Source organism: Takifugu rubripes, chromosome 13 (assembly GCF_901000725.2).
Source record: "Takifugu rubripes chromosome 13, fTakRub1.2, whole genome shotgun sequence".
In the NCBI taxonomy this organism is placed as follows: domain Eukaryota; kingdom Metazoa; phylum Chordata; class Actinopteri; order Tetraodontiformes; family Tetraodontidae; genus Takifugu; species Takifugu rubripes.
The window spans coordinates 14735210-14762969 of NC_042297.1; the positions used below are offsets into that span (position 1 = coordinate 14735210).

A 27760-nucleotide genomic window follows, 5' to 3' on the forward strand; every position below is an offset into this window, starting at 1 on the left:
CACACACAAATGATTTCGTTGTTCGAGAACATAATACCACAAAAATAGTATAATTAACGTCACTTTACTGACTTTCTTTTAATAATATATTAAAACATATATGACCATGATAAATGTCTTGTTAATGGGACGTTTTAATATTAGACCTGGAAAAACCAAACGTGCATGCATGAAACCTCAAAATAAAATCATATTGGCGCTTTATGTTTTAGTTGTAGCGTTTAATTTGGCTATGTAGACCAGAAACATTTAGACTTTCTGAAATTGTCAAAAATGGGATATTTTTAAATAACAAGAAACGTTTGTGGATATTGCTGTAAATGTGCTAGCGTTAGGCAAAAGGCTAATTATCAACTGTAGTATTCCAGACCAATGCCATTAAATACTTAAAACAAAGTCATAAAGGCCAAAGTTCAAAACACCCACAAAAACAAAATAAACTTGCCCAGCAACTAGTAGAGGATTAAATTTGCTGATTAAAATGTAATTGGGTCACAAGAGAAAGGAACTAAAGTCCCAGTTTTTCACAATGGCAAAAAATATACTTAATTATGTTGTGTTGTGCAACATATGTGATTATGCAACGTACAACATAAATTGTAAAAATCCTCAATAGTTTTCTAAAGAAAAGTGATTTTGACTCAGTCATTTCATAAGTAGCTTGCATGCAGAAAAAGTCTGCATATCAACTGTCAAAATGGGATATAAACTGTAATTAACAGTTAAGATTACAGAGAAACACTAAATAAACGGTGCAGTCTTTGAAGTGGCAAAATATGATGGAATTAAAATGATCAGACAATTCCAAAGAAATTGTGACTGTCTCTGGCCTGTCAGCTCCCATTAACTCCCAACACAACCTGCAAGACAGTCAAGTGTCTCTTTTTCAAACTTGCCCTGTATTATGTACTTCCACAGGTATCGACTCTGATTTTTCCATAGTCATCTATGGTTTTAATGCAATGTAACAATATTATGTTGTTTTGAATAAAAGCAAAGCTAGATACAGGTTGACGCTTCTTAAGCGTTAATATTCAAATCTACTGCAGTAGTTCAAAAGGTAAATGGAAAAAAAACCCCAAAAAAGCAGTCTGTCCAAAAGTGCTTTATTATCTGGGTGTTTTCTGATAGCTGTTGATTTGCTGTTCAGTAAGAGAGGGCCTCATTCTGCTGAGGGCCTGAACGAAGTATCTGTGTTTAAGGGCTGAAGCCTCCAAGTTCTCCTCTTGAAGGGCCAACAGAGCAGCCTAAAAAATAAAACATGTTTAAAAGCCAGAGACTCTCTCTCGTAGAGAGCTACAGTGATATTGTGTACTCCATAACCAGGAGTATTTCTGCATTGTTGCTACCTCTTTGCAGAGATTTTGTAGGTCCGCTCCAGAGTAAAGCTCTGTTTTTTCCACCAGCTCTTCCAGACATACATCTGGGCCAAGGGGCATCGACTCTGTACACACCTTCAGGATGCACAGCCGAGCCTGCAACCACATCAATAATAAAGTTCAATAAAATACAACAAATAAAAATACAAGTAAAATAAAGCAAATGTGTATATGACATTAAAAAAAAACAGTATACTGTGAAGACATGTAGTTACCTGCTGGTCAGGTGGCGGGATGTAGATAATGTGGTCAAGCCGGCCTGGTCGGAGCAAGGCACTGTCTAAGCATTCAGGCCTGTTTGTGGCTGCTATCACCATCACATCTTTGTTGCAGACTTCTTGGTGGTCCATCTATTGACCACCACAAATACACTGACGTAATGAGACAATTACTAATGGGCAGATCTTTGAGAAGCGAGAGGATTGACCTTCTCCAGCGCGTGACCCTCCTCCACTCCCTCTGCCTGCAGCACCTTTGCTCCTCTCCTCTCTACGGTCTTCAAGCCAATTCCATCCATCTCATTCAGAAGCACTGACAGAAGGCGTGTGTGCGCGCTGTTAGTCCCATTAGCGCTGGACCGTGAGCTAATCAATGAGTCGATCTCATCAAGGAACAGGATGGACGGAGCGCAGGCCCGGGCCTGGTGAAACAGCTGTGGAGGGGTAATGGTTTTATGTCAGTGGATGAGACAGGCGGGTGGAGTTACAGTTTACAGGAGGGAAGACAGAACCTGCGCCAAGGCCTTCTCTGAGTCTCCGACATAGGGCGAGTAGAGGTCAGCACCACTGACAGAGAGGAAGGCACAGTGGGATGAGGAGGCCACAGCCCTAACGAGTGTTGTCTTTGCACAACCCGGGGGTCCATACAGCAGCACGCCACGAGGCCGGTGCAGGCCCATTCGAACAAACGCCTCAGGATATCTCATGGGCCACTCAACACTCTTTCATTTCAGTTAATGTAAAAATAAACAATAAATCCATTAGGACATTAGCCCGGGCCACAGAATTGCACACTCTCCAATTAAACCGCCGGTATTAAGTTACTCGTCACCTGTCGTAGTTTGAATTTGACTTCATCCAGGCCTCCTATCTGCTCCCAGGACACCGGTGAAAGTTCTGTCCTGCCCAGGCTGCCCCGCAAACAGGAAGGCAGCACCACCTTTAGTGCCTCCTGGAAGTGTTTCATACCTATGGTCTGCTCTCTTAAATACTGTGGAAAAACAAGGCAACAATTGATGAGTGGAGCTGCATGCAAATTGAGGTGGGCCTACACATTTCCTCAGAGGAAAAGATTGCATTGTGTTTTTAAGGATGTGTCAACCTTGTTGTCCTCCCTGATGGCGTTCATTGCAGCTTCCCGACAAAGAGCACTAAGATCTGCTCCTACGTATCCAGTCGTCTGCTGTGCAAGCTCTGCCATGTCCACACTGGGACAAACAGGCATCCCGGCACACAGAACAGTCAAGATGGCCTTTCTCTGCTGTACGGTTGGAGGGCCAATGATCACCTTAAGGAAGCAGGTTCATCTCAGTACCTACAACACTTTCAGATGGTCATGTGTATGTACTGGATTTTATGAAGCTACCTCTCTGTCGAATCTTCCAGGCCTGCGCAGTGCTGGGTCTAAGCTGTCCGGACGATTGGTGGCACCTACGACCAGGAAGCGATCTGACTGATCCACGCCGTCCATCAGCGTCAGGAGCTGAGCAACCAGTCGATTCTCTGGTGCTGAGGAGCTGGTTCTCTTCGGACACAGGGAGTCCAGCTCGTCCAAGAAGAGCACGCAGGGACCCTCTTCTGCAGCAAATCGAGCACGCTCAAACACAGCCCGCAGCTTCTCCTCACTCTCACCCGGCCGTGAGCCCACAACCTGGAGTAAGCAGTTACGCCGTCCATCAACAAGACTCGAATGGAAGAATCTGCCCAACAGTGACCCGACCTCTGTCCAGCAACAGGTGGAATGGTGGTCGGTGTGTGTTCAATGTCTTTAATGTATGGACACGTATTTTACCTTGACGACAAGAACTTGATTGTCATTCACCAGCTTCTGAACTATTTATGAATTTGCAAAATCATAAGTGACAGTATAAAATTGTAAATCACTAAAATAGACTGGTGTAACACACTTTCCGTATGACAAACAGCTTTAATTAAGCTGGTAGCTCTCTGACAGGCGAATTGATGTTTTTACCTCTGGCCCTCTGGTCACCACCAGGCTGGCTCCAACCTCACCCGTCACTTTGTGGATCAGCTGAGTCTTACCAACACCTGGGGGACCAACAAGGAGCACCCCCCTGGGACATGTCACACAAAGCGAGGTCAATGTGCCTGGATAGAGGAGAGGCAGCTGCAGTATTTCCTTTAGGGAGGCACTTACCTGAAACAGAGAAAGGAATAGATGAAATTTGCCCTGCTGGGAGCACTGATCATATAATTCCATTACACTAATTCACAAACCTCCTCCAGTCCCCCCAGTGGGACCATATTCTGGTTCTGCAGCTGGCTGTTGTAGTACCGGGCAGTCAGGATACCAACTATCTCTAAACCCGTTTTTGAGGTAATTAATCCACCACTGACAGAATCCGATTTGATGTCCTCAATAACAACATATTTAATATCTGTATCAAAATCCTCCAGGTTTACCACAAACGTTGTTTGCACATACAAACCCTTCAGCATGTCTTTGACGAGCTCGTGAATGAGGCGTGAAGGGGTGCGTTTTTTAAATTCAACGCTCCCGACGATCACAGTTGTCTTGACACATCTGAGGATGGAGCAGGTTACCGGCGTGATCTTGCTATGATCCATTTGAAGTTGTGTTGGAGGGTGGGACATCAGACTGGGGGATGAAACTTTAAGATCTGTCTGCAGGAAACCCTCGGCCAGGTCTGTCCGTGGCCAAGCTGTGCACAAGCAACTTCCACGGGGGAACGAGATCAGCAAAGGAGAGCCAAGACTCAAACCCAACGCTGACATCAACGCCGGGCCCATCCTGCATCTCTGAGATCCTTGATCTGATGGATCCACCGGCAGCAGTCTCACAGACATCCTGACAAGAGCCACTCAGGCAACAGGACAACGTTACTTGTTGGACACAGGCTAACTTCACTTACATTAAGCCAGGCTAAGTGCTGCTAGAGGTTCGTTTTCAGCTGTGAAAAATACCGTTTTAGCTCTGCTGCCACATCGTTGCATACCAAATTTACGTTTCAGTATGGGATAAATGGTACCCGTTTTTGAATAGCGACAGAAAAGAGGCTAATGTTTATAACGCCCATGTGGCTGTTAAAAGAATGAGTTGGCCAATAAAAGCCTTTTCCTGCGAATACAGCTTGCTTACTTGAAACATGAATATCCAATTATTGTTATACAAAAATGATATGAACTGATATTTATCGTATTCATTTACGTTGTTTATGTTTCCAAAGCCATCACGTGAACGATAGTGTTTTAACGACCGAGGTAAGCCAGGAAATGGTTATGATCGTCCAACCCTTAGTTGAAAAAGTTATTTCCTCCCTTGACGTCATGTACGTACATAAAAGAAAGTAAAGCAAACGAAAAACTTGTTCTTCCACCTAAATTATATGTTGCCAATATTGCATAGGTTTAATCATATGTTTTGTAGCCGCACAAAAATGTTGAACAACAAGTTTTCCGTATCAACTAAAAATGATGATTTGTAAGTCATGTTAATCCATCTCGTCTATATCCACGTCGCCTGTCTGAGTCCCAATTAGTGGCTGCGGACAGTTGATCTGCTTCAGCGGTGGTTATGGCTTCTGGTCACATGACACACTTGCTATTTATACATAAAGTGTTCAGCAGTGATATCCACACTGCGGAAGGTCGTCGGTCTGTTCCTGGGAGCAGGCGACTGGATTTTGGGTAGGACGTCTCACAGGTGACCCTGCTGCTGACCGAACTTGAACCTGCTCTTTCTGGAAACCTGGAAGGCAAGTCTGGGGAATAAAGACGAATGCACAATAAAAACTAATTTTGCAAGATATGATTGAGTTCGACAGAGAGGTGGAAGCTGAAGGACACACGTTAACCGAGTTATTTTAATGGAACGATTTAAGGAAATATAGGATCAGAAGTAAATAAGTCTGAGTGAATAATGCTATTCATGCATTGTGTCTGCTTACAGATTATTTTGTAAAGACGCCACATTTTTCAACACTTCTCTCTGTCCTTTTCCTTGTGCTCCTGCTCACGTTGACATGGGCCAGACCTGGCACAGTTTCTCCCCCTGCAGCCGTCATAATTCCAGATCTGGCCACAAGTCTTGTGTGTGTGTGTGTGTGTGTGTGTGTGTGTGTGTGTGTGTGTGTGTGTGTGTGTGTGTGTGTGTGTGTGTGTGTGTGTGTGTGTGTGTGTGTGTGGGGGGGGAGATCATTCAGAGCAAAACTCTCACTGCTGTCTGAAGGCCTTGCAGCAGGCACAACCTGAGTGTGCCTGTTGGGACCCAGCAGGACATTACTTGGAAGAGGATTATCATGTGCTTTGGTGTTTGACGGCGTAACAAGGATTACTTACGTGCTATTGTTTTGTGTTTATGTTGAAGAGCTCGAGAGTCTTGGGGCAGACATTCTGTGGCCATGTCGATCCTCCTGCGCTGCCTCTGCAGCACTTCTGACATTTTGTTCCAGCGAAGGATCCAGCAAAAGATACACGAAAGGAGGCATTTTAGGACTTTCTCCGCATTATGGGACCAACAAATATCCAAAGGTAGGATATATATATAAGTTTTTTGTTTTGGGTTATGACCTTTTTGCTAGTCTGGGTTTTCTTTTTGTTTCTGTTTGTGGACAATGATCACGGACAAGTTGTCAACTATTTGGCAGCAGTTTAAAGAGCCGTTTATAAAATGGTGATAGCTATAGTTGCCCACACTGTCAGGGCTCGTTAAGCTGTTGGAGCTGCTAACATGTGAGAGGTCAGTTAAAGGTGACATATACATTTTCAACGGCAGTCGGAATTTTATGGACACGTTTGTTTGTAGACCCCCATAGCTGCGAGTGTGGCATGCTTTAGAATGTTCGAAAAGTTTTCTTAGGGAGTGTGAGTCTTTATGTTGGATCTCGGTGTGTCTCTGTGGAGCACAGGCCTGTAGAGCTGAGCACTGGCTCAGAGCCAATCACCTGCCTCCATGGTGGCGAGGTCACTGCACCTTGTATGGAGAGGAAGTGTAACCAAATACTGGGCTGAGCTGCATGGTCTCAGCTGCCCACACATTACACCCACTCTGTTCTTGTTTGTTTTTTTTTCAGTTTTTTGTATTAAACTTTCATCTGTCCATTAAAAGTATTAAACTTTTTGTGAAATGCAGAAGAAACCCTTCGTTTTCTGTGTTCAGGTGTGCTCTATAAGGACCTAGTGGTCGGTGTTCCAAAGGAGACTCTACAGAATGAGCGCCGTGTGGCCCTGTCTCCTGCTGGCGTGGAGGCGCTGGTCAAGCAGGGCTTCCGGGTACAGGTGGAGAGCGGAGCTGGAGAGGAGTCAAAGTTCTCTGATCAGCAGTACAAAAACGCCGGAGCCACAATTACTGACGTCAAGGGAGCCTTTGGCTCAGACCTGGTCCTCAAGGTTGGTACGCATCTCGTCTAACGAGTTTGATTTTCTTCTGAAACATCTGTCGTCCTTGAAGGTTCGAGCTCCAAGTCTGAGTGAAGTGGACTTCCTGAAGCCTAAATCCACCCTGGTGAGCTTTGTCTACCCAGCGCAGAACTCGCAGCTGATGCAGAAGTTGTCAGAGAGGCAGAGCACTGTGCTGGCCATGGACCAGGTGCCCAGAGTGACCATTGCACAGGGTTATGATGCCCTTAGCTCCATGGCTAACATTGCTGGGTACAGAAAATGTAAATATGTTGAAAAACAGGGGGTGAAATAAGTTTTGATGAACTGAATTTTTGCACTATAGGTACAAGGCTGTGGTTCTGGCAGCTAACAACTTTGGCAGATTTTTCACTGGTCAAATTACTGCAGCAGGAAAAGTCCCACCAGCAAAGGTAACCAACCTGCTGTTGCATGTTATTCACTTTTGAATAATGGTGAAGCCTCCTTCTTGCACAACACTTCATAGAGATATTAATGGTTGTACCTAGGTGCTGGTTATCGGAGGTGGAGTGGCAGGTTTGGCAGCAGCAGGGGCAGCCAAGTCAATGGGAGCCATAGTCAGGGGTTTTGACACCAGGTATCAAATAAAGCAGGGAAGATCATCTTCCACCCTGTAATGATAATGCTCTGTGTTAATTCAATCGTAACTTGGCTCTTCTGACCGACAGACCAGCAGCTCTGGAGCAGTTCAAGTCATTTGGGGCAGAGCCATTAGAAGTTGACATCAAAGAGTCTGGAGACGGGGTCGGAGGTTACGCCAAAGAGATGTCGAAGGAGTTCATTGAGGCTGAGATGGAACTTTTTGCCAAGCAGTGCAAAGAAGTAGACATCATCATCAGCACTGCACTGATTCCAGGTCAGTGACATGTCTGAAAAAGTATTTTATCATAGGGAGTGGGTATTTAAACATAACCTAGAAAAACTCCACCATAAAGATACAGCGGAAGCACAATTATACTTGTGGTAGAATAAAGCTTGAAGCAGGATTCATTTTGGTCGTTTTCTGCCCTCTAGCGGTGCTAGACGGATAAGGATTCGATAGTTTATTGTGAACATCTGATATATCTCCACTTTGCCTGGATTTTCTGCTTCCAGGGAAGAAGGCTCCTACTCTGATCAAGAGGGAGTTTGTAGAGTCCATGAAGGAAGGTTCTGTGGTTGTGGACCTGGCTGCAGAGGCAGGGGGCAATATTGAGACCACCAAGCCGGGGGAACTGCATGTTCACAAGGTGAGATTTCTACTTGGCCAGCTGATGTATTTGTTTAAACAAAAGATTAATGAATTCTAGAAAAACCTGATGTCACACATCCTTTTTCTAATACTTAGGGGGTGACGCACGTTGGTTACACAGACCTGCCCAGCCGCATGGCCACCCAGGCCAGCACCTTGTATTCAAATAACATCCTGAAACTGCTGAAGGCCATTAGCCCCAGCAAGGAATACTTCCACTACGAGGCCAAAGATGAATTTGACTATGGAACAATTGACCACGTCATCCGCGGGACTGTGGTGATGAAGGTGCCTTATTTAGTTTGTTGTCCTGTCTCTCACTTTGTGAGCTGTAATGATATAATTCTGCAGGAAATGAGTGAATCTAACATGAGCCAGCTGAGATTGGCTCAAGAATTTTGTCATTCTGAATCTGCTTTTCCAGTAATTATGAAGTCGAGACACTTTTAATGGGAGGAAAAGCATGCAACCTCAACAGGACACAATGGTTTACCCTTCCCCTTTTTTTTCCCAAAAATGAAGCATTATTTGGACAATTTATTTCAAAAGAAGCAGTAATAGCCTGGTGATTGCTATTGGGCTGCTCAGCCCCATCTCTGATGCGGTCTGCATCTTTAGTCTTCCACTGTGGGAGATCTCAGCTGAACGGAATTGGGGGTGTTTGAAGTTTCAAAGGCTTGATGTGTGTTTCCCATCTGTCTTCTCACATTTGCTTTCTGTGGTTTCTGATGTGTCCAGGAAGGCAAAAACATGTTCCCTTCCCCGCTCCCCAAAACGGCCCCCCCAGCCCCAGTGAAACAGAAAACAGTCGCGGAGATGGCGGCAGAGAAAGCTGCTGAGGTCTCTCCATTTAATCGTACCATGACCTCTGCTAGCGTCTACACTGCAGGTCAGGCAAAATCTCCAGTTATTTGAAAACAGAGGAACATTATAAAGTGTTCAGGTTCTCCTTAGATTTGCGGGAAAACTAAGTGAAACCAAGTAAAGGGCAGATTAATCAAGAAATTTATGGGTGATGATTCAGAGTGCTGGCATGACCACATCTTGATGGTGTACCTGGCTGGAGACGGATGGTTCTCTGAAAAGAAACTATGAATCACCGTGCTTGCATAACCTGTTGTAAAAATACACAGACGTGTTTGGTTCCACAAAGTATTCCATTTCTTCATCGGAGACTAACAAACAATGTGCACAGCTTTTCCTTCATAGGAAAGATTCACGCCGCTCTGTCTCCGCAGGAGTTTCCACCTGTCTGGCTCTGGGCATTATCTCTCCCAACGCAGCGTTCGCTCAGATGGTCACAACCTTTGGCCTTGCTGGGATTGTGGGATATCACACCGTGTGGGGTGTGACCCCCGCTCTGCACTCTCCCCTCATGTCTGTCACAAACGCCATCTCAGGTCAGGCCTCCGATGTTTAATACCCCCCACCACCATTTCTGTGACGGTGCTTTTTAATCTTGGTGTTTTCTCCATCAGGTCTGACTGCAGTTGGAGGTCTGGCCCTGATGGGTGGGGGTCTAACACCCTCCAGCCTCCCTGAGGGCCTCGCTCTCACCGCCGCCTTCGTTTCCTCCATTAATATCGCAGGTTTCAGTTTCATCGTTTACCGCTAGAATTGCCGAACCACATTGAACACTTTTTTTTTATTTTTTTTATTTTAAAGCTTATGAATGCATTGTTTTTGTACACAGGTGGTTTCCTGATCACCCAGAGGATGTTGGACATGTTCAAGCGTCCCACTGACCCCCCTGAGTACAACTACCTGTATGCACTGCCTGGGGCTGCATTTGTAGGTGGATACGGAGCCTCGGTTGCTGCAGGATACAATATTGAGCAGGTGAGATGATGCAAAATCAACACCAAGAAGCTTGTTATTAGGATTAATGACGCAGGAGGACGCTTTAGTCTCATGGTGATATCAGTGATGCCACTAGGCGGCACTAGACCTTCATACTTACCCAAATGGTTGATCATGTGGAGATTCTTAATTACTGTTGTAGAATTACGATGTGTTTTAAATGGTTTTGTAATATATAAATGAATACAAAGAAGTCTGTACTGTCATTTCTCACCTCAGATGATGTACTTGGGCTCAGGCCTGTGCTGTGTCGGGGCCCTGGCAGGCCTGTCTGCGCAGGGTACCAGCCGCTTAGGGAATTCCCTTGGCATGATGGGGGTGGCTGGGGGCATTGCTGCCACTCTGGGTGCCCTCAAACCCTCACCAGAGCTTCTGTCCCAGATGTCTCTGGCCATGGCTACAGGGGGAACCCTGGGTAAGTGATTACTTGCTCAGCATCCAAATCTTGTGATTACATGCAGGGCTGAAAATGCACATTTTCCTTTTTATAAAAGGACAATACCAGTCACAGGACTCTCTTTCACTTTGTGAAACCTCTTTTGAATAACTTTGCACTGTATAATGGCCAGGAGAACCAAAAACGTATGACATATTGCTGCTTTCATCCTCCACTTAAAAAGAAATGAAAATTAATAAAGCTCCTCACATGCGTACTTTTGAAGTTCCCAAGCTTGTTTTGAACTTACAAGACCACCATGAAGGAGTTACATGCTAACGCTGCACGCTCTGCCCCCGGTCTTTGAGCAGTGTGAATTCTTTGCTAATTTGTAACATAACATCGATCATCTTGTCGACATATAAAGTCAAGCGGATGTCGTCATCACATATGAATGTTGTACATGTTAATTGTAATATAAGAGATCAGGATGACAAATGAGTAAAACACAAACCGACAGCAGAGCACCAGGGTTTTAGTGTTGATTTAGCCGTTGCATGATTTCAAGAAAACACACTTTAATTCAAACTTGTCATTTGGTGAGCTCAGCTCGGAAGTTGTTTGTTAGGAGTAATATTACTGAAAATGACGCATTATGTTAACATATTTGCACTTAAACTGTGTTTGGCACCAATGCTTTTCTCCAGCCAGATGTGGTGAGGTAACTCACGATGTTCTGCTGGAGTCTTTCATGCTTACCCCAGGCTGGTCTCCCTTTTGCTTTTAATACCTCAATCTCCTGCAGGTCTCACCATTGCTAAGCGTATTGAAATCTCCGACTTGCCACAGCTGGTGGCAGCCTTCCACAGTCTTGTGGGTCTGGCGGCCGTCCTCACCTGTGTCGCTGAGTACATGATCGAGTTCCCCCATCTTGACACCCACCCAGCCGCCGGTGTGCTGAAGACTGTGGCCTATCTGGGCACCTACATCGGAGGCGTCACTTTCAGCGGCTCACTGGTAGCCTATGGCAAGCTGCAAGGTAAATGGTTTTTGTTTGTTGTGTGAGTTTATGCCAGAGCACATGAGGATCCTCCATCAAATCCAGGACTGGACTTGGAAATTCTGCAGGCACATGTCAGCACTCATTATTTTTCACTAGTGTGAGTGTTTGAGAAGGGAACGATAGAACATTTCTTGTAATTTGTTATGGGTATAGCTGATTTGTGGGTGGGAAAGTACCCCCATCCAGCTGATTGCAGGCCTCCTACGTTCCAGAGTGTACACCATTGCTGAACAGCTACATTTCTGTTATGGTTTTAGAGTGTTTCCATTTAGCCTCGTAAAGGAATGGCAAAAAAATGACTCTTTATTTTGACTGTAGGTGTCTTGAACTCTGCCCCGCTGTTGTTGCCGGGAAGACATGCAATGAACGCTGGTCTGATGGCTGCATCAATGGGAGGCCTGGTGCCCTTTATGCTCAGTTCCAGCTACACTACTGGGATGGGGTGTCTCGTGGGTGTATCTGGCCTTTCAACTGTCATGGTGAGAAGATTTACTCAGCTGGGAGCAATTTTAACCGTGATGTTTATGTAAGTTATAAAATAACTTAGAAATCTCTTTACAGGAGAGGGAAGTGGCTTTATCAATTTGTTGTAAAGCTGAATTTGAATGTCATTACTAACACCAAGTGGTTGGTTTTGATGGACATTTTTGGCTTTAGTGTGTGTGTGTGTGTGTTTTATTTGTTTGTTTTTATTTTTTGTTAAGGATGCTGAACTGTGATTTTTAACATTTCTCCCACCTCCACTTAGGGTGTAACCCTGACGGCAGCCATCGGCGGCGCTGACATGCCTGTGGTCATTACTGTGCTGAACAGCTACTCTGGGTGGGCTCTGTGTGCTGAGGGCTTCTTGCTGGAAAACAACCTGTTGACAATTGTTGGAGCACTGATTGGCTCTTCTGGTGCCATCCTCTCCTACATCATGTGTGTGGTGAGTACACATAAACAGGGGGAATCCTGTAAACTGAAAATCTTTGAACATTCATGCCAGATTACAGCCTTTAATATTGCTTTTCTCCATTTTCAAGGCCATGAACCGCTCGCTGCCCAATGTGATCCTGGGTGGTTACGGCACCACCTCCACGGCGGGCGGTAAGCCCATGGAGATCGTCGGCACTCACACCGAGGTCAATGTTGACCAGACCATCGACATAATCAAGGAAGCCAACAGCATCATCATCACACCAGGTTGGTTTGCTCACAAATGCTTTACAAATGCATCATTTTGGTGGGATGCTAAAAGTGACATTTGGCCTAAGGTCAAACCTATTTTTCCCCAACAATAGGTCTACCGTTGTGACAATTTAGACGCCCTAAAGAGAACTTGAGTGTGAAAGGTCTTAGAAATAAGCCTTTTGCTTTCAGTGGAGCAAGAGACAAGGCAGATTTGTCATCATTCACTAAAGTGGATCAGAATGTTCTCAGCTGATTAACTTCAGCAGACTGAACCAACACATCTGGTAACATGTAAATCAAACATCTAATTGGATGGAAAAAAGATTTAGTCAAATTTGTCTCTGCTGGGTGGTTGTTATTTGGTTAGAGAAGAGGAACCACTCATGGTTTGATTTGCTTTGGAATGGTTTCAATGCAAGAATAGCTGTGATGCTGATTGTTTCACCACCTGGAAATGTGCCCCCTTGGGACTTTACATCATACAGCATAGCACTCTGACAATAATGACAGACAGTAGTACAGTCTGTGCTGTCACAGCCAAGCCTGCGCCATCCAACTTCCTGTGTGGCCCGACACGCGGGCTTCATTACAGAAACACTGAAAAGCCTCAGGAGTTATTAAATCCAGACTCGGGACTTCTCAACACGCTGTCAACAACACAGCAGTGAGGGAACTGAACACTCGAGCTGTCTAGGAAATGAAACCATACAGGTTATTGGTGATTGGACTAAAGGTGTGTAGGGGGGTTGAAGTTTCTAAGGTCTATGACCACTGGGGCAAAGAATTTAGAATTGGTTGCACTCACATCGGGGAAAGGAGATTTTTTTTTCCACATAGAAGATCCAAATACATCCCACGTGTAAAAGATTTCCTCAGGAAAAAATGTCTCTTGGATCAGCGATTTACTGCCAAGAGTAGTTTTGTTTGAAAGACAGAAGAAAAGGACAAATCAAAAATGGTTGAAGTGTTCTTTAATCCCTGATGACTCTGAGCTTTTATTTAAAATTTGTCAAACATGTGCCGATCTACAAAAGCATCATAAGAATATTTGTAGATTTACTAAGGATAAGCAAAAAACAGATAAAATCCTTAAAGGGAGTAATTTTGAGTTATTAATATCAGAAATTTAATTTTCACATGCTTTTAAACCTTGGTATGACTTTGATTTTGTGAGTAATGGCAGATGTCCTCCTCCCATGTGTTTCTATGCCATTAATTAGTTGATACTCTGTATGTTCTCTTGTATTTAGGCTGGGGTCTTTGTGCAGCTAAAGCACAATACCCCATCGCAGACATGGTGAAGATGCTGAGTGAACAGGGGAAAACTGTCAGGTAACTGTCTCTTATACTCTGCCTGTGCTTATATTAACAATTAAAGGAACTCTTGAATTTTACAAATTCATTTAAATGTGCTGTAGTTAGCAGGTTAATTTAATATGAATCCAAACATTTCTATGGTCCCCTTTAAAGTCTAATTATAATACATATAGTGTCATTGAGTTGGTGGCTTCTAATGTAAACCAATTTGATGACCACTGATATAATTCTTCCATCGCTGATAGGTTTGGAATCCACCCGGTTGCTGGTCGTATGCCGGGCCAACTGAATGTTCTCTTGGCTGAAGCTGGCGTTCCTTATGACGTCGTCCTGGAGATGGATGAGATCAATGAAGACTTCCCTGGTAAACTTTGTTCACAAAACATTGTGGGGCAACACACCCACAATGTGGAACACATGGTTCTGTCTGTGAGGAGAAGGAATTATGGAACCTAATATGAGCAGTTGGAACGTTTACTGAGGATCTGAGCTGTACATTTATATTTATTTTTTTAAATCATCCACTTTGCATGTAACTGTCTGACCCACAGAAACGGATTTAACCCTGGTCATTGGTGCCAATGACACGGTAAATTCCGCAGCACAAGAAGATCCCAACTCCATAATTGCTGGAATGCCAGTGCTGGAGGTGTGGAAGTCCAAACAGGTCAGATGGTTGAACTAATACTCGCAATACTGCTGTGCAAACAACCATGAGCTCACCACATCTTTGTTTTGTTTCTTTTAAATTATTTAATCCAGGTGATTGTGATGAAGCGTACCTTGGGTGTGGGCTATGCTGCAGTGGATAACCCCATTTTCTACAAGCCCAACACATCTATGCTGCTGGGAGATGCCAAGAAAACATGCGACAGCTTACAAGCAAAGATCAGGGAGGCTTTCTACTGAGAACCCTTGTTGGCATCGTGGACAATTGAAGTTAATTAGGTTATCATGAATTTCCAGTCTTTCATGATGTGCAACAGATGCAAAACTATTAAAAAATATGCACACTTTTTTCTTGTATGGAAAACAAGACTCTAATCACTCAAACCTGTACTCATTTGTAAATAAAAGTATTTAAATTTATCAAATACAGGAGTGACTTGTTTATTTAAATCAGGTCTTTCAGGATAAGGAGGCATCTGGATAAAAACTTTGGATTAGAAGCAAATTCTTATAAAGTGCTTTGTCAATATTGAGTTTAATGTTATACAGACACGAGCCATTTGCTGGCAGTTCAGCAAACATGTCTGATGTCACCTCATAAATCTTTTCTGCGTAGCTCTGTGATCTGTGGAAAATCTGGCAAGATCAAATCGGGAAAGATGAATGTGCTTGTGAAGATCTAAAGGCTGAGCCACCCACACCTGTTGCATAGGTGTGCTTGAACTTGATTCGATCACATGGTGAACTGACTATTTCATTTCAAATACCAGCAGCTGTCAAACATTTCTGCTTTTGATTTGCCGATTAAAAAGTTATAGCCATTAAACTTTTTCACTTGAGTTTGCATTAGTGAGACTAATTAGTGAGACAAACTGTCAAACTTAAATGGTTTGACAGTAAAATACAACCAGACTTTAAATACTGTAATACATAACATTTCCTTGTTTTAGTTTCATCACAGTCACATTTCATGTATTTTCTAAGGGCTCGTGTTTGTCTGAATGAGATTTATCTTTATTTCAAAATTCATTTTTTGAAGTAATCTTAATTATATTAACCTATAAAATGAAATTCCAAAAAAAGCCAAATATTTCTGATTAAACAATAAGTCTATTTTCTGGATCCATCTATCTGTAGTTGATCTTGAAACACTGGTGATGCTGGAGCCTATCACAGTGGTCACTGGGTGAGAGGCAGGAATACACCCTAGCAAGGCCACCTGTTGCCACCTTTCTTACAATTTTTCAAAATTAGACAGTACAAATAACACCAACACCACTTGACAACCGCTGCTTATTGACTATCAGAAGAGTATTGGCTGCGTATTAGCTTGTCGTGTCCCAGTCTGACTCCAAACCATGGACTCAAGTTTGTGTAGCTCACGTTTTTCTCTCAGTCTTAGCTTTGTTAACAACCGAGTGCAGGAAGGAGTAAAAGAACAGAAGATTATCATATTCTCCATCATACTCTTGACCAAGGCAATACTTGTGGTAATCTCTAAGGAAATAATAAATAGCCTCAATAGTAGCCAGGTAGGAGTCCGGTTTTCCCTTCTGATGGCGCCAAAAACAAGTTTTTCTCATCTTCAGCTCTACTTGCAGCAAATCTAGAAGAAAAACAGAAATCCAAAAGCATGTCAGAAAGCAGTGTGGTCTTAATACAACGCATGATGTATGTTTGTCTGAAAGAGATTTGAAAAATAAACAAGTACAAAGTTTCTGATTACCTTGCAAACGCTCATCTGTGCTAATCTTGTTGGTCTGGTTCCATGTACTGTCAATAAAGACCACCCTCTGTAGGAGGCGCTGCCTTGGCTCACTGCCCTTTGTCGTATCTGAGGAGCCTGTCTGGAAAGACTCCTCTGTACACGTGGAGCCTCCAAGGTCGTCACATTTCAGTCGCTTTTTCATAGGTTCGTAAGAAGTGTGATGCAACCTACTGTTACTCTGGTCATGCAAACACTGTATCATGTCTTGAACAGACACAGCCTGTGGTCCAGGGAATACCATTACAACCTGGAAATAACAGGGAGACATACATTCAGACGGGCACCAACAGGACAAGGTCAGAACAGAATAAAATGTTTTGCAAACTAACTTTGTCCTTTTCAAAGTCAGGAATGCAGGGGTAAGTGTATATAGTGACATCATTGGGGGCAAGGATCTTGGCATGAATTGCAGTGCTTTTCCCATCAGTTTCATTTGGATGCTTGATGATGTCTATCTTTACAGGAAGCTGAGTGCAACATTAAACACAAAAGCAACACATTTATTCTCCCTTTTTGCAAAATCAACATACCACCAACAAAGTTGAAATTTAACAATCATTAATCATTTCATACAAACCTTGATTAAAGGAATTTCTTCCCGAGTGACACCCACTAATGAGCAGCATGTGTAGCAGAAGAACTTTCTTGACCCTCCACATTTAGAGCACTTCAACCTGCCTCTCTGTTGTGCTTCCTCCAAGACTGCATGTGAAGCCAATTTCAGACTTTGGAGAGGTTGCTCAGTGACCTCACAAATGTCTGATGCCTCAGTAGAGGCCGATGTTTTATCACAGCATCCTGAATCGAGGTTCCGCTCCTGATTCTGGCATTCCATTGTTGCGGTAACGTCCGACAGACTCTTCTTCGTGGCTGAATACAAGTTACAGAACAAGAAATTAAAATAATGAGACAACAACCAAAACAGTTTTAACGTATGTTATTGTGAAATGCGCGCAAGTTTTTCTTAATAGTTATCAGCGTTGCAGTCTTTTTCTTCACATTAAAACTAGTACATTTAACCTGTCTTGTAGAACTTACTGATAACAGCAGAAATTAATTCCAGAACATCATCTGTCCTTTTCAAGCATTGAACACACTGATACCTTAACAAATTTGGTTACATTATTTTACGATCAGAGAAGCTGCAAATAAAGAGCTAATGGTGTAAAGCTAATCAGATATTAGTAACAACGCCCCCGAGTTCACCAGAATCTGGTGTAAATACAAGCAGACATACTTGCCAGGTTCAGTAAGCTACAAGTATATGTGATAAATATTGATATTTCCAATGACAGCAGACACGTAACACAAATCCCAAGAAAAATCACTTTTTTAGCAGTAATCAGTCCACACTTTAATATGAATTGATCCACAGAAACAAACACGCTGCCTTCTGTTGTCCCAATAACTTCCGGCCACGTGAATATCTTCTTCTACGCCGGAAACACACTAGCACACGGAGGAAATGGTACTGTTGGCCCCGCCCCGCTGTAGAATTCTGTCAGCAGTCAGTCGCCCAATATAATGATTTCAAACATAAAAATATCCCCAGCAAAGGTTATGTGACAGTCCGCGTTTGTCCGAGTGTCTATCTGTTAGTAAAATAACTGGAGAAGTGTGATATAGATTCCAGCGAATCAGAAGTCGGCTAAATATACACTGTTTGCAAGAGTACCGGTACATTGACTAAAATTATTATAAGGCATTCTTACATGAGTTTACTGTAATCTCCCAAGGATTTGCTCTTCAGATTCAAGTTAATAGAACTTGAAGGGTATATATATATATATATATATATATATATATATATATATTTTTTTTTTTTTCATTATGTTGTCGCTTCTAAATTGCTATTTGTTTCCTGCCGGGAACAAGCTGCCTGCATTATTAAAGCAGCAACCATAGCAACGCACCATCCCTGACACGATAAAACATTCAAGTGGTGGACAGAACCTGGATCTCAGGTCAACCATCATCTTCTCGATGGAATTATTTAATTTGTTTGCTTAATTCCAACATGTTATAAAGCATCAATAATATCAAATGATTCAAGTAATGATTCAAGGAAGGTATTACAAAAACACCAATTCCAAAATAATTCTCCTAAATATTTAAATTGGCATTCAAACATGATTACGATAATACATTTGTAAGAAAATTTGGTCTCATTGGCAAAAAGCATTTTTTCCAAAAGCATTCTTTTAATTTCTCAACATAACCATCCATGCTGTCAACTTTGGAAATGCTTATTGTTAAAATTTATTTTCATTCCTGGAACTGTAAATCATGTCAATTCAAATTTTCCGAGAGTCCAGACCAGAAATTGTGCAATTGCAAAGAATTATTATGCACACTCCATCTTAATCATGAACCATTACCACGATGTCTTTGTGCTACAGTAACTATACATGTACTGCAAATTACGTCAAATTGACACATTTTTTATTGTAATTGTTTATTGTAATTTAAGTTTTGTATTTAAAAGGGCTGCATCTGCTGGTGACTAATTTGTTAACACTTAAATATGTTTTTTATATTGCGCCATTGGACATCATTTGATTTTAGTTACAAGGTTCTCTTGTTATTGGGATCAAAACATCTGTAATCCTTAAGTGTGTTGCCGTTTTATGCAAAAAGGAATATATGGACCCAGATGTGACAAAAGGCTTATTAATTTTCCATAGTTTGGTAAATCGGTATTTCAATAGTGTCTATCCTCATTCACAGATGTCTTATTTGCTTAATTTTATCAGTTGATAAATTAACCTTCATCAAAATGCTTATCAAAAATATAAATATAGAATCTGCTTTGATGACTGATTTACACAGTTTGCTTTGGCCAGCTGCTCTGATCATTCAATCTTTTCTCTTAAAGCCAACTGACTCATAAGTATTTGTTCTCAAAAAAGGAACTTTATTTATGTGGCATTTCAAATATTTAGAACCAGAAACAAAAAGCATATGAACATTAGAGAGGATGCATCTGTATCTGTGTGCACACAGCGTGAGTCACATTCTGATTGTTATTGCTCTCTAGTCAGCCTTTTCCAGTAAGGATATAAAAATATCATGTCGGGAGTGGTTAGTAGCCGGCTTGTGTCAAAATAAAGTGTATGAAGTTGGGTTTTTGAAGTGTTTTATTGACCGGTACTTCTTTAGTCTGGCATATTACAAACTGTTTGTTTGATTTCCACTGGGTGGGTCGACCAAAGCACCATATCTCAAATGTGGATTTAAGTGGATCTAAGTCTAGGTACAATTCTAGCTATTAATGTGCTTTTAGCAGTTGTGTAATTAGGGATCTGAGAGTTTGTGTAATGCAGTACCAGGGGATGCAACTTCAAGCTGCTCCATATTCTGACTGCTTCAGAGCAACCCAGTGGTCTGGGGATTCCACATTGGGTTTTACCTTCAAAGAATTCCCCCAAATTGCGTAATTCCATATTTGTAGAAAGTTCATGGCCCAGAATTGTATTGGGTGAGTATGTTCCCCAACCCAATGCAATTTCCCCTTCCCCTTATGACCCAGGTTCACCTTTCCACATTGTAGAAGAATCACCAGACTGGCTACCCTGTTCATCCTCACTTTCCTTATGTTTTCCATCTTGTCACTGTGTGTTACCCCCTGTTCTAACTCCAGCGTTCCTCACAGTGAGTCATGCTGCAACATCCCTGTAGATGTTGTCATTGACCGTTAAATGGGTGTTCATAGTTGTCTGTTTTCATGCTTTAACACAAATTAAAGCGCAACAGCTCGTTGTCACATTTTTTCTGTCTAAGCAGGCTCCATCTCTCTTTTTGGCTTTACTTTTGAAGACAAATTTGGCATCTGAATTGTTTACTTCAGCACACAATAATGTCTACATTAAATTTACAGCATATGGGGGGATGCTGTATCTAATAGGCTTAAACTGTGATAATGATTTGTAATGACTCTCAGTGTCACCCTTTTGTCTGGGAAAGCAGCTTGAAGGCTGTGACAGTTTTCTCCCATTCCCCTTGGCTCCGTCTTCCCCTCGTCCTGCTGGGAATACACAACCTTGAGTCTGCAACGTGTTTACATTTTGAGCATGTTGCAAATTATCTGCTAAAGCTAACTTTGCGTGACTTGGCAGAAGCCTTCACCTTGCTCAGATGTTGTTTTGGTCAGTCGTATTTCAAGGGTTGGCTCTGTCAATTTGACTGCCTTTATCTGACAGGGTTCTCCAAGCCAGATGTGAACCCAGGCTAAAGGTAATGCCTGCGAGTGTGTGTGTGTGTGTGTGTGTGTGTGTGTGTGTGTGTGTGTGCGTGCGTGCGTGCGTGTGTGTGTCCCTGCACGCATATGCATTGTGAAAACAAATGATGTGTGCACTTTGCCAGCATGTCTGTAGTGTGTTTTTTTACTGACAGCATCCAATACAGTATAAGTTTGGATAATTAATGCAACATGTCAAAGAATCATAAATTAAAAGATTGACTTGGGGTTGTATTAACACATCTCCACTTACTTTTACCAGATTGAATAATTTTATTCGCATCGCCAGGATTATTAATTCTATCCAAATGTTTCTTTCCCATGTGTATTCAATTTTCTTCAGGGCAGCTTCAGCAGATCTAAATGTCTTCTTATGGATTCTAAAACTAAATTGTACCAAACCGTGACACCAACAGCATTGTAGCTCAAATAATAGATTTTTATAGGAGACCAAAGCATTTGTCAACATTTTTGATGGCAGAATTTAAAATGTGACTGATTGTTTAAGGCCATCACTTTCAGAAACAGCTAAAAATTGGATTATTACAACTGTGTTTTATCCTCAGATATAATATATTGAGTTATTTAGGGTGTGCTGCCTTTCTTAATTGGCAGAATGTTTTCATCTCTGTCCAGAGCTATGTAGAATAGGGGCAGTTCATATGCATGATTAATTCCAGGTTTCTGGATAACACAAGTTAACATTAACTCTAAACAATAACTTTCAATACTGCCAGATTGCAATTTACAGGGTGTCTGATGTGAATTAATGACTTTTTGGCATAGAGAGCAGCTGCTGATGAAAGGTAGAGCATGTAGGATGTCAGCACCTTTTGCGTTTCAGCATTTTATTAACCATTATTAAGTATTATAATTGCAGTAATGGAGTAAATGATCTTTGTTCTGCTGGTTTGGGGCATTTTTTAAATGGCCATGTCAATTATAAGGAACCTGATAATTGCACCTAAAATTAAAGTTTGCTCTGTAGTACTCTTTCAAACATGATTACATAATTATCTCCTGAAATGTATATGTAAGCCTAGCCTGAGAGACAGATGCATACTTGGTGACGTGTGAACAGATGTTTTACCAAAAGTGTTCTCCAGATATCCACAATCTTATTCCCGTGTTGCTCTTTGTTTAGTTTTATTTTTGCACGGCCACGTATGGGATAACATGAATGCTGTAGTTAGACTGTAGTGTGAAGGACTCTGTTTTGTGTTATGGTTTTTTCTCCCCGGCTGGAGTCAATGCTCGTTCATTTCTGGCACTTTCACTGTAAAATTTTTCTTTTTAAAAAAAGCACACCTTATTCTGATTTTAAGATGGCTGCACACCAATGAAAAGATGAATAGTGTATTAAATTTCTATGTTTTAAATTAAATTACAGATAGCCTTTCAGTTTCCCATCAACAGAACAATGTTTCCTGAGGAAAGGGGTCAGTATATAATATTGGGGGGAAATGTGGGGGGAAAAATGTAGTTTACAGTTTAAAAACATTATCAGGGTGTAAAGTACAAAGTGATTACCCCTAGTCTGATTAATACTTTATAAAATATTTACATGTCAACACAGTTAATAGCCATATAAATGTGTATACAGTCTTTTAGTAAGAGTTTCCACATGTTGTTCACTTTATATTTAATCTAAATATCTTTTCAGCAGCAGCAGAGTACTTCAGCATTTCAACGTCACACCTCGATAGTGAGAATCATCACAAACCTACAATGACATTTAACCAAACATTTCAAATACACCAGGACATACAAAATCATACAGATCCCATTCCGATTTGACTTGAATTCCTATGCTGTTCTCCAGCTTTTCCTTTGCATCAGGCACTTGTATGATCAAAAAACACAAGTCCAGCTTGCTTCAGCAAATCTCGGACAAGCCAAATCTCCCCTCTGGACCAGTCTTCCCTGGATCATACAGCTCTCCTCATCAGCTGTACGTCTTTGGAGAGGGGTAAAAGTTTGGAGTGAGTATTACAGCTTACTGTTATAAGAAACCCTTTTGTTGTTTTACAATAAAATGAAATCAAACTTAGACATTAGAGGTTTTAAAGCTTGTTTACCAGACGAATATTCTGATATTTCCGACCAGGATTTCGCTTAACTTAAAAAAACTCTTTCTCAACATTGCAGAACGAATGGAGCTTGTGTGGTGTTGGTAATGAGTTTACATATATTTGTGAGGTTTCTTTAACTCAACAGCCCTTTGCTCCCTCAGTCCACCTGCCGCTCCTCATCCCTGCACTTCATGGGGATGAAATGCGACGCCACGTGCTCCCTCCTGGTCTTCTTGCCCCGCAGTGGTCTGCCCCTCTGAGACAAGGCTATGAACATCTCCTTGCCATTTTTAGTCCATTTTGCAGAGGAGTATGCGTTGAAATAGTTTTCTAGGAAGACCTCCTTGAAGTTGCAATTTTCGTTGTAGATTCTCTGTGAGAGAGAACAATCAAGGTCACTAGAGAGAGCGCATGTTACACACTCTGCACACATATTCATTACAACAGTACCAACACGGAGCAGTGGAGATAGTACCTTGCCTTGCAGCTGTCCGGCCTTGCTCATACAGATATAATATTGACTCTTCACACCTTTTATTGCCAGTATGCCGCCTTCAGACACCGTCCTGATCTCCAGAATGCCTGTCAGATGTTTATACAGTTACAATCATGACAGAATGAAAACATTGCTGTAACCATGGTGATAGACTTATTCAAAATGCACATCATACCAGAGATTTAACTCACTTCTGATCATCTGTGTGCATGTGTGTGAGTGAGTGTGCGCGCATGTGTGTGTGGATGAAAGAAAAAATCGGGCTTTTTGACAGTGGCATGATTTACAGTCAGTGTTTATGAAAGCTTCAAACAACCCGCGATGTTCAGCTTTATTAGAAAACTCATACGAACTTCCGGCAGTTAATCAGTCTATGGTCTCCCTGGCTTTATTTATGTCTCATTAACTGGCCTGGGTGGCCATTACACAAGCCACAACCTATGCCATAGCACATATGGGAGACAGATTAGGGCGTTTTCTCCTGGGATTGAGAAAACTGCCTCCTTTGCACGCTACGGTTTAGACCTGCCCTTCAAATCACTGAACACTCACAGCTTAATTCTTTGCCTTGTGATGCTGCAGTTAATTTATTTTGTAATTTGTGAAGAAAGGGTGGAGCACATTCCCAGCTCGGGGAATTGTTTTAAAGAATTACATATAATTATTACCAGTGCTATAATTAGAGGTCTTCCTGCCATTTAAACATAATGTCAGCATTATTCAGTAGAAACTATTTAGTGCAGACAAAAATCTGCTGTTAGTGAATTGGTCTATCAGAACTAACAAGGTTCAGGTCACATTGAGGTAACTTTTCACTTCAGGACAATGTAGAGATGCTTTTGATTTAAAGTCAGTAAAAAGGAAAGAACTCTGTTAAAGAGGGACACCATCCATGCTGCATTTCAGCATTTGATCATAAACAGATGGTCCAATCTTGGAATGTTGTTTTTCTGCTTGGACTTAATATCTGTCTTAATACCGTTGTCCTTTGACTGGGTGTTCGTGTTAATTATTCCTGTATGTAATCGTTCGTCTCCTGTTCTATATCAGTTATCAAAACTCTGGGACCTATTGAATTGGTTACAATGTTGAATTCTTAAAGCCTTCTCTCAAAGATCAGCTTCGAATATAGACGCAACAGATCATCTTTGACTGAGCTGCCTGTCAGAGAAATTTTATTTTGGATGTGAAGAAGCATCGTGGGTCCCTTAGTCAGAAAATGTATTTCCAAAATATTACATCTTACACTTAAAGTTGTTTGGTCTGCTGTAGAAAGATGGGATTCATTTGCACTGACATGCACATATTGTTAAGATTTGGGCTGGAAAGACGGACAGCCTGTCAGACTTTCCTCACTGGCTTGAACTCATTTGAGACCATTTTCTGGTCAGACCCCAAACTAAGTAAAATAACTTGTGGGTAATCCCCAGCTCTGCTTTTGTTTACCTGACTGATTCCAGCCTTTGATGGCAGACAGTTTTCCTCCTTCCGTGTTAAGGAATTTGAATATTTCATTCTAGGTACAGTGAGCCACATCACTTTGAAATTTTCATTTGTGTAAAACACATTATAGTCATTTAATCTTATTCTTCTTTTGTAATGTTCTTTACACATTTATTTATGTTTGACACAGTACAATGGGCAATTATTTTCTGTGGTTTCAGGGTGCAATTGCCGCAAACTGTGTGTCAGTTTTTGTCTTTCATAATTCTAATTGTTGCCTCGGAAGTCAACATTCCAGACCCGGGAACGCTTTCAGATAAATTGAAGCGATAACTATTTAAAACATCCTCATTGTGACAAACATTCCTGGCAGTATCAACAGTAAACTTCAAAGCACTGACGTGACTTGTTCCACGAAACAGCTACAGCTCGTATTTAACCATTAAGAATCACACATTTTTCCAACATCTAGTTGATTGTGTTCCACGCTGCAATTCTTATGCTGCAAATGGAAAAGTATTTGTAGCATAAGAATAAGGAGACGTTTGTTCCTGTCTTCATTGTATTCCACTGTCCCACTGGGATTCTAAATTTCTTTTTTAAGAGGGACTGGGAGCATAGTCATTCAGATTGTGAGCGTTTAAAGTAACCAACTAACTCTGAAAGTAGGCAATTGCTCCTGCCAATAAAAGAAGGAGCTTTTTTCCCCACCCAGCTCTTAACTGGGGACCATTTGGGGGTAAACAGGTCTATAGAGATAATTGGCTTGATTGTTGTCATATGGCATGTTGTTAGTTAATGGAGACAGTCTTCATTAAGCACTAAAAACTGCACTATCGTTCTCAAATCAACACCGTTAAAATGTATTTGTGTAACCTTCCCCACTGAGCCAAACGCTGCTGGCGACAGATGCAGCTGTTTACTTCTCAATGCTTTAATGGGTGTGTCATTATGCATACTGTATTATTTGTTTTTAATTTCCCTGAGAGCATGCACAAGTCACTGAAAGATGCAGGTCACGACAGGCAAACATGATAATAAGGTTCAGCAACCCTTCTGTAATGTAAATTCCAGGACTTGGTTCGCCAAAGATATTTAAAAAATGTCCACACATTCAAACCTGTCTCTCTATATTTACACCTGAATCAGGAAATGACGATTCCTTTTAGTTTTGAATCCCAATATTGCAACAGAAGTTAGTTCTGCCTGCCTTTTTATTTTCCAGTGAGTTGTAGGAAGTGATGTATATGTGGGGGAAATGTTAGGTATCTGCTGGTGTGAGCCCCTGGTCTTAGGGGCCTGGCACCCATCACCTGTCTCCTTTAACAGCTTTTACTTCAACACACTCCAGCCTATGTTTAGATAATGTTGGGGTTTAACAAGTCAAAACTCCGCCTGCATTATTTTAACTCTGTCACCTTGGCTGCACTCACAGAGACACATGACCCATTAACATTGCAATTACAATATGAACTCCGTACAATACACCTCCCACAATCTATCACCTGACAAGCCTACAGTTCTGTGCTAAATTACTATAGGAATCTTGTCAATATACTCAGGTCAGTCTTTTTCTCATTACTGTTAAAGGTAGAATAGATCCAATGAGCTGATTTTGTCCTTTTTAGACTTACTGTGGCAGTTGGTGGGATCTTGAGTCCCATTGATGTTGCCGTTGTCTCCGATGGTTAGGAACCATTGTGTGCGGCTGAACAGCTGTCTTATGCGCACATCTCCTCCCTCCATGTAGTCATAGTTCCTGGTGTGCCGATCGTGTCTGGAGCAGTTCATGATAGCGGCAAGTTGTTCTGGAGTGCAGTCACTATAGACCACCCGCAGACAGCCGAACAGGAAAATTGCATGCAGGTACAATCCTGAGAACAGCTTTTGAAGGTTCCATGTCAGCCTCCATTTGTGCATTATCATACAATGCAGTGGGAATCAATGAACATCATACTGAAAATGGAAGATCTGTGCACTATTCCTCGGCCCAGTCGAACCACTGACCCGCTGGCTTGTGACCTCCAGGTCCCTTTTCCTCCAGCACGGATCCCTAGTGGGACGTTGATCAGTTAGGGGGGATTTGTTGGCAAACCAGTTGATATTGGCTGAAGGTGGAGAGTAATTTGAAGAAGGTAGATAGAATTCTGAGAAAATGCCTCTCTTTACTCCTGAGGGGTGGTTTGCTTTGTCTGTTCCATTGTCTTTTGACCATAGTCCAAAAAGGGATGTTATAATCCAGTTGAGGAAAGATTATTCAGGGTGCCACTGGAGTCTGATAAAATGGGCAGAAAGGGTTTATGTTCAAAGATTTATTTTCAATCATGTTAAAAATGTAAAAGAGGTTGTGTTTCAGCATAAATATAATCTCAAAAATATCTTAAAATAGACTAAAAATACATAATTTAATGACTCACGTGTGCTCTGTGTGATGGTGAGGTGTTCTGCCTCTCAGCTTGCGTTTTGATTCTAAAATTCTTCAGCTGAAGAGTTGAATTCTCAGTTGTAGCACATTTCCAGCAATGCTGCAGAGCTGTATGCGACCAGGGACCTTCTGTCAGCTCCCATGGATGTCTCCTTGGTTCTGGCTGGCTCACTGTGTGCATCTTCCAGTGTTGCTGTGCACTCTGCTTAGATAAATGCCTCCTGCTGACCTCACTTGAGAGCAGTTAGAGCCCAACCAGTCAGCTGTCCCTGGCTAAGATGAAATTGAGAAACACCCTCTCCATTTTTCATGATGTCACTCAGCATTTGGACATAAGGGGGCGCTATAAACTCTAACAACTCTAAGCTTTTAAATGCTGCACACTCCTAAGTACTTACAAAGCATTTGGGTGTATTTTAATCCTTTCACAGCCTACTACCACCTTTCTGTCTCTTGTCTTTGAAATACCGCACCCTTAAATGCTTAATGTATTCGTTTAAATCCTAATAATGGCTCACATTCACTTAAACAACAGTTAAAGTACTCCCTTTAACGACAGCTTTGAAACAATTCTCCCTTTAATTTTGAATGTCACAATTAATTAGTGGTCTTGCATCACTGTTATGGATTTAT

The 27760-nt window shown here is 41.8% G+C and overlaps 4 protein-coding genes across 8 annotated transcripts; 1 reads left to right on the forward strand and 3 right to left on the reverse strand.

The window, feature by feature from the left end:
- Positions 1–1089: 1089 nt before the first annotated feature.
- Positions 1090–4853, reverse strand: afg2b (AFG2 AAA ATPase homolog B). The gene is made up of 10 exons (XM_011609995.2): positions 3836–4853; positions 3570–3755; positions 2964–3248; positions 2700–2885; positions 2430–2588; positions 2110–2319; positions 1807–2031; positions 1595–1729; positions 1350–1475; positions 1090–1247 (listed from the first exon to the last, which is right to left on the reverse strand). The coding sequence occupies exons 1-10, from the start codon at positions 4424–4426 to the stop codon at positions 1110–1112; spliced, it is 2241 nt and encodes a 746-aa protein (XP_011608297.2). The 5' UTR covers positions 4427–4853; the 3' UTR covers positions 1090–1109.
- On the forward strand, positions 4494–15106 carry LOC101061426 (NAD(P) transhydrogenase, mitochondrial-like). 2 transcript variants are annotated; one of them, XM_029846283.1, is made up of 22 exons: positions 4494–4518; positions 5946–6109; positions 6738–6967; positions 7029–7228; positions 7302–7389; positions 7486–7574; positions 7666–7853; positions 8093–8226; positions 8325–8516; positions 8967–9117; positions 9467–9628; positions 9707–9817; positions 9922–10067; positions 10308–10503; positions 11270–11503; positions 11846–12006; positions 12276–12455; positions 12553–12712; positions 13951–14032; positions 14263–14381; positions 14569–14684; positions 14780–14926. In XM_029846283.1, exons 2-22 carry the CDS (start codon positions 5980–5982, stop codon positions 14924–14926), a joined length of 3216 nt encoding a protein of 1071 aa, XP_029702143.1. In that variant the 5' UTR covers positions 4494–4518; positions 5946–5979. The 2 variants fall into 2 exon arrangements, with proteins under 2 accessions (XP_029702143.1, XP_003969879.1); XM_003969830.3 differs by lacking the exon at positions 4494–4518 and adding an exon at positions 5039–5334 and having other exon boundaries at positions 14780–15106.
- A 78-nt stretch (positions 15107–15184) lies between these two features.
- Positions 15185–17933, reverse strand: dtwd1 (DTW domain containing 1). Of its 4 annotated transcripts, none has more exons than XM_011609998.2 (5): positions 17808–17933; positions 17032–17324; positions 16784–16921; positions 16413–16701; positions 15185–16292 (listed from the first exon to the last, which is right to left on the reverse strand). In XM_011609998.2, the coding sequence occupies exons 2-5, from the start codon at positions 17287–17289 to the stop codon at positions 16066–16068; spliced, it is 912 nt and encodes a 303-aa protein (XP_011608300.1). In that variant the 5' UTR covers positions 17290–17324; positions 17808–17933; the 3' UTR covers positions 15185–16065. The 4 variants fall into 4 exon arrangements, with proteins under 4 accessions (XP_011608300.1, XP_011608298.1, XP_003969880.1 ...); XM_011609996.2 differs by having other exon boundaries at positions 17696–17896; XM_003969831.3 differs by having other exon boundaries at positions 17692–17895.
- A 3923-nt stretch (positions 17934–21856) lies between these two features.
- Positions 21857–27365, reverse strand: fgf7 (fibroblast growth factor 7). Its single transcript, XM_003969832.3, has 4 exons — positions 27120–27365; positions 26337–26977; positions 23239–23345; positions 21857–23136 (listed from the first exon to the last, which is right to left on the reverse strand). The coding sequence occupies exons 2-4, from the start codon at positions 26626–26628 to the stop codon at positions 22921–22923; spliced, it is 615 nt and encodes a 204-aa protein (XP_003969881.2). The 5' UTR covers positions 26629–26977; positions 27120–27365; the 3' UTR covers positions 21857–22920.
- Between the last annotated feature and the right edge of the window lie 395 nt (positions 27366–27760).

What these genes read in the sequence shown, in the direction of transcription:
- afg2b (XM_011609995.2), bottom strand. Translation starts at nt 4,426, where the DNA reads ATGTCTGTGAGACTGCTGCCGGTGGATCCATCAGATCAAGGATCTCAG. An exon ending in TGGTGACCAGAGGGCCAGAG is followed by an intron (nt 3,249 to 3,569) that starts GTAAAAACATCA and finishes TGCTTACTCCAG; the next exon opens with GTTGTGGGCTCACGGCCGGG. An exon ending in TCCCGCCACCTGACCAGCAG is followed by an intron (nt 1,476 to 1,594) that starts GTAACTACATGT and finishes ATGTGGTTGCAG; the next exon opens with GCTCGGCTGTGCATCCTGAA.
- LOC101061426 (XM_029846283.1), top strand. Translation starts at nt 5,980, where the DNA reads ATGTCGATCCTCCTGCGCTGCCTCTGCAGCACTTCTGACATTTTGTTC. An exon ending in GGACCAACAAATATCCAAAG is followed by an intron (nt 6,110 to 6,737) that starts GTAGGATATATA and finishes TTCTGTGTTCAG; the next exon opens with GTGTGCTCTATAAGGACCTA. An exon ending in TGCTAGCGTCTACACTGCAG is followed by an intron (nt 9,118 to 9,466) that starts GTCAGGCAAAAT and finishes CTGTCTCCGCAG; the next exon opens with GAGTTTCCACCTGTCTGGCT.
- dtwd1 (XM_011609998.2), bottom strand. Translation starts at nt 17,289, where the DNA reads ATGGAATGCCAGAATCAGGAGCGGAACCTCGATTCAGGATGCTGTGAT. An exon ending in CTGACTTTGAAAAGGACAAA is followed by an intron (nt 16,702 to 16,783) that starts GTTAGTTTGCAA and finishes TGTTATTTCCAG; the next exon opens with GTTGTAATGGTATTCCCTGG. An exon ending in CACAGATGAGCGTTTGCAAG is followed by an intron (nt 16,293 to 16,412) that starts GTAATCAGAAAC and finishes TTTTTCTTCTAG; the next exon opens with ATTTGCTGCAAGTAGAGCTG.
- fgf7 (XM_003969832.3), bottom strand. Translation starts at nt 26,628, where the DNA reads ATGATAATGCACAAATGGAGGCTGACATGGAACCTTCAAAAGCTGTTC. An exon ending in AGATCCCACCAACTGCCACA is followed by an intron (nt 23,346 to 26,336) that starts GTAAGTCTAAAA and finishes AACATCTGACAG; the next exon opens with GCATTCTGGAGATCAGGACG. An exon ending in CCGGACAGCTGCAAGGCAAG is followed by an intron (nt 23,137 to 23,238) that starts GTACTATCTCCA and finishes TCTCTCTCACAG; the next exon opens with AGAATCTACAACGAAAATTG.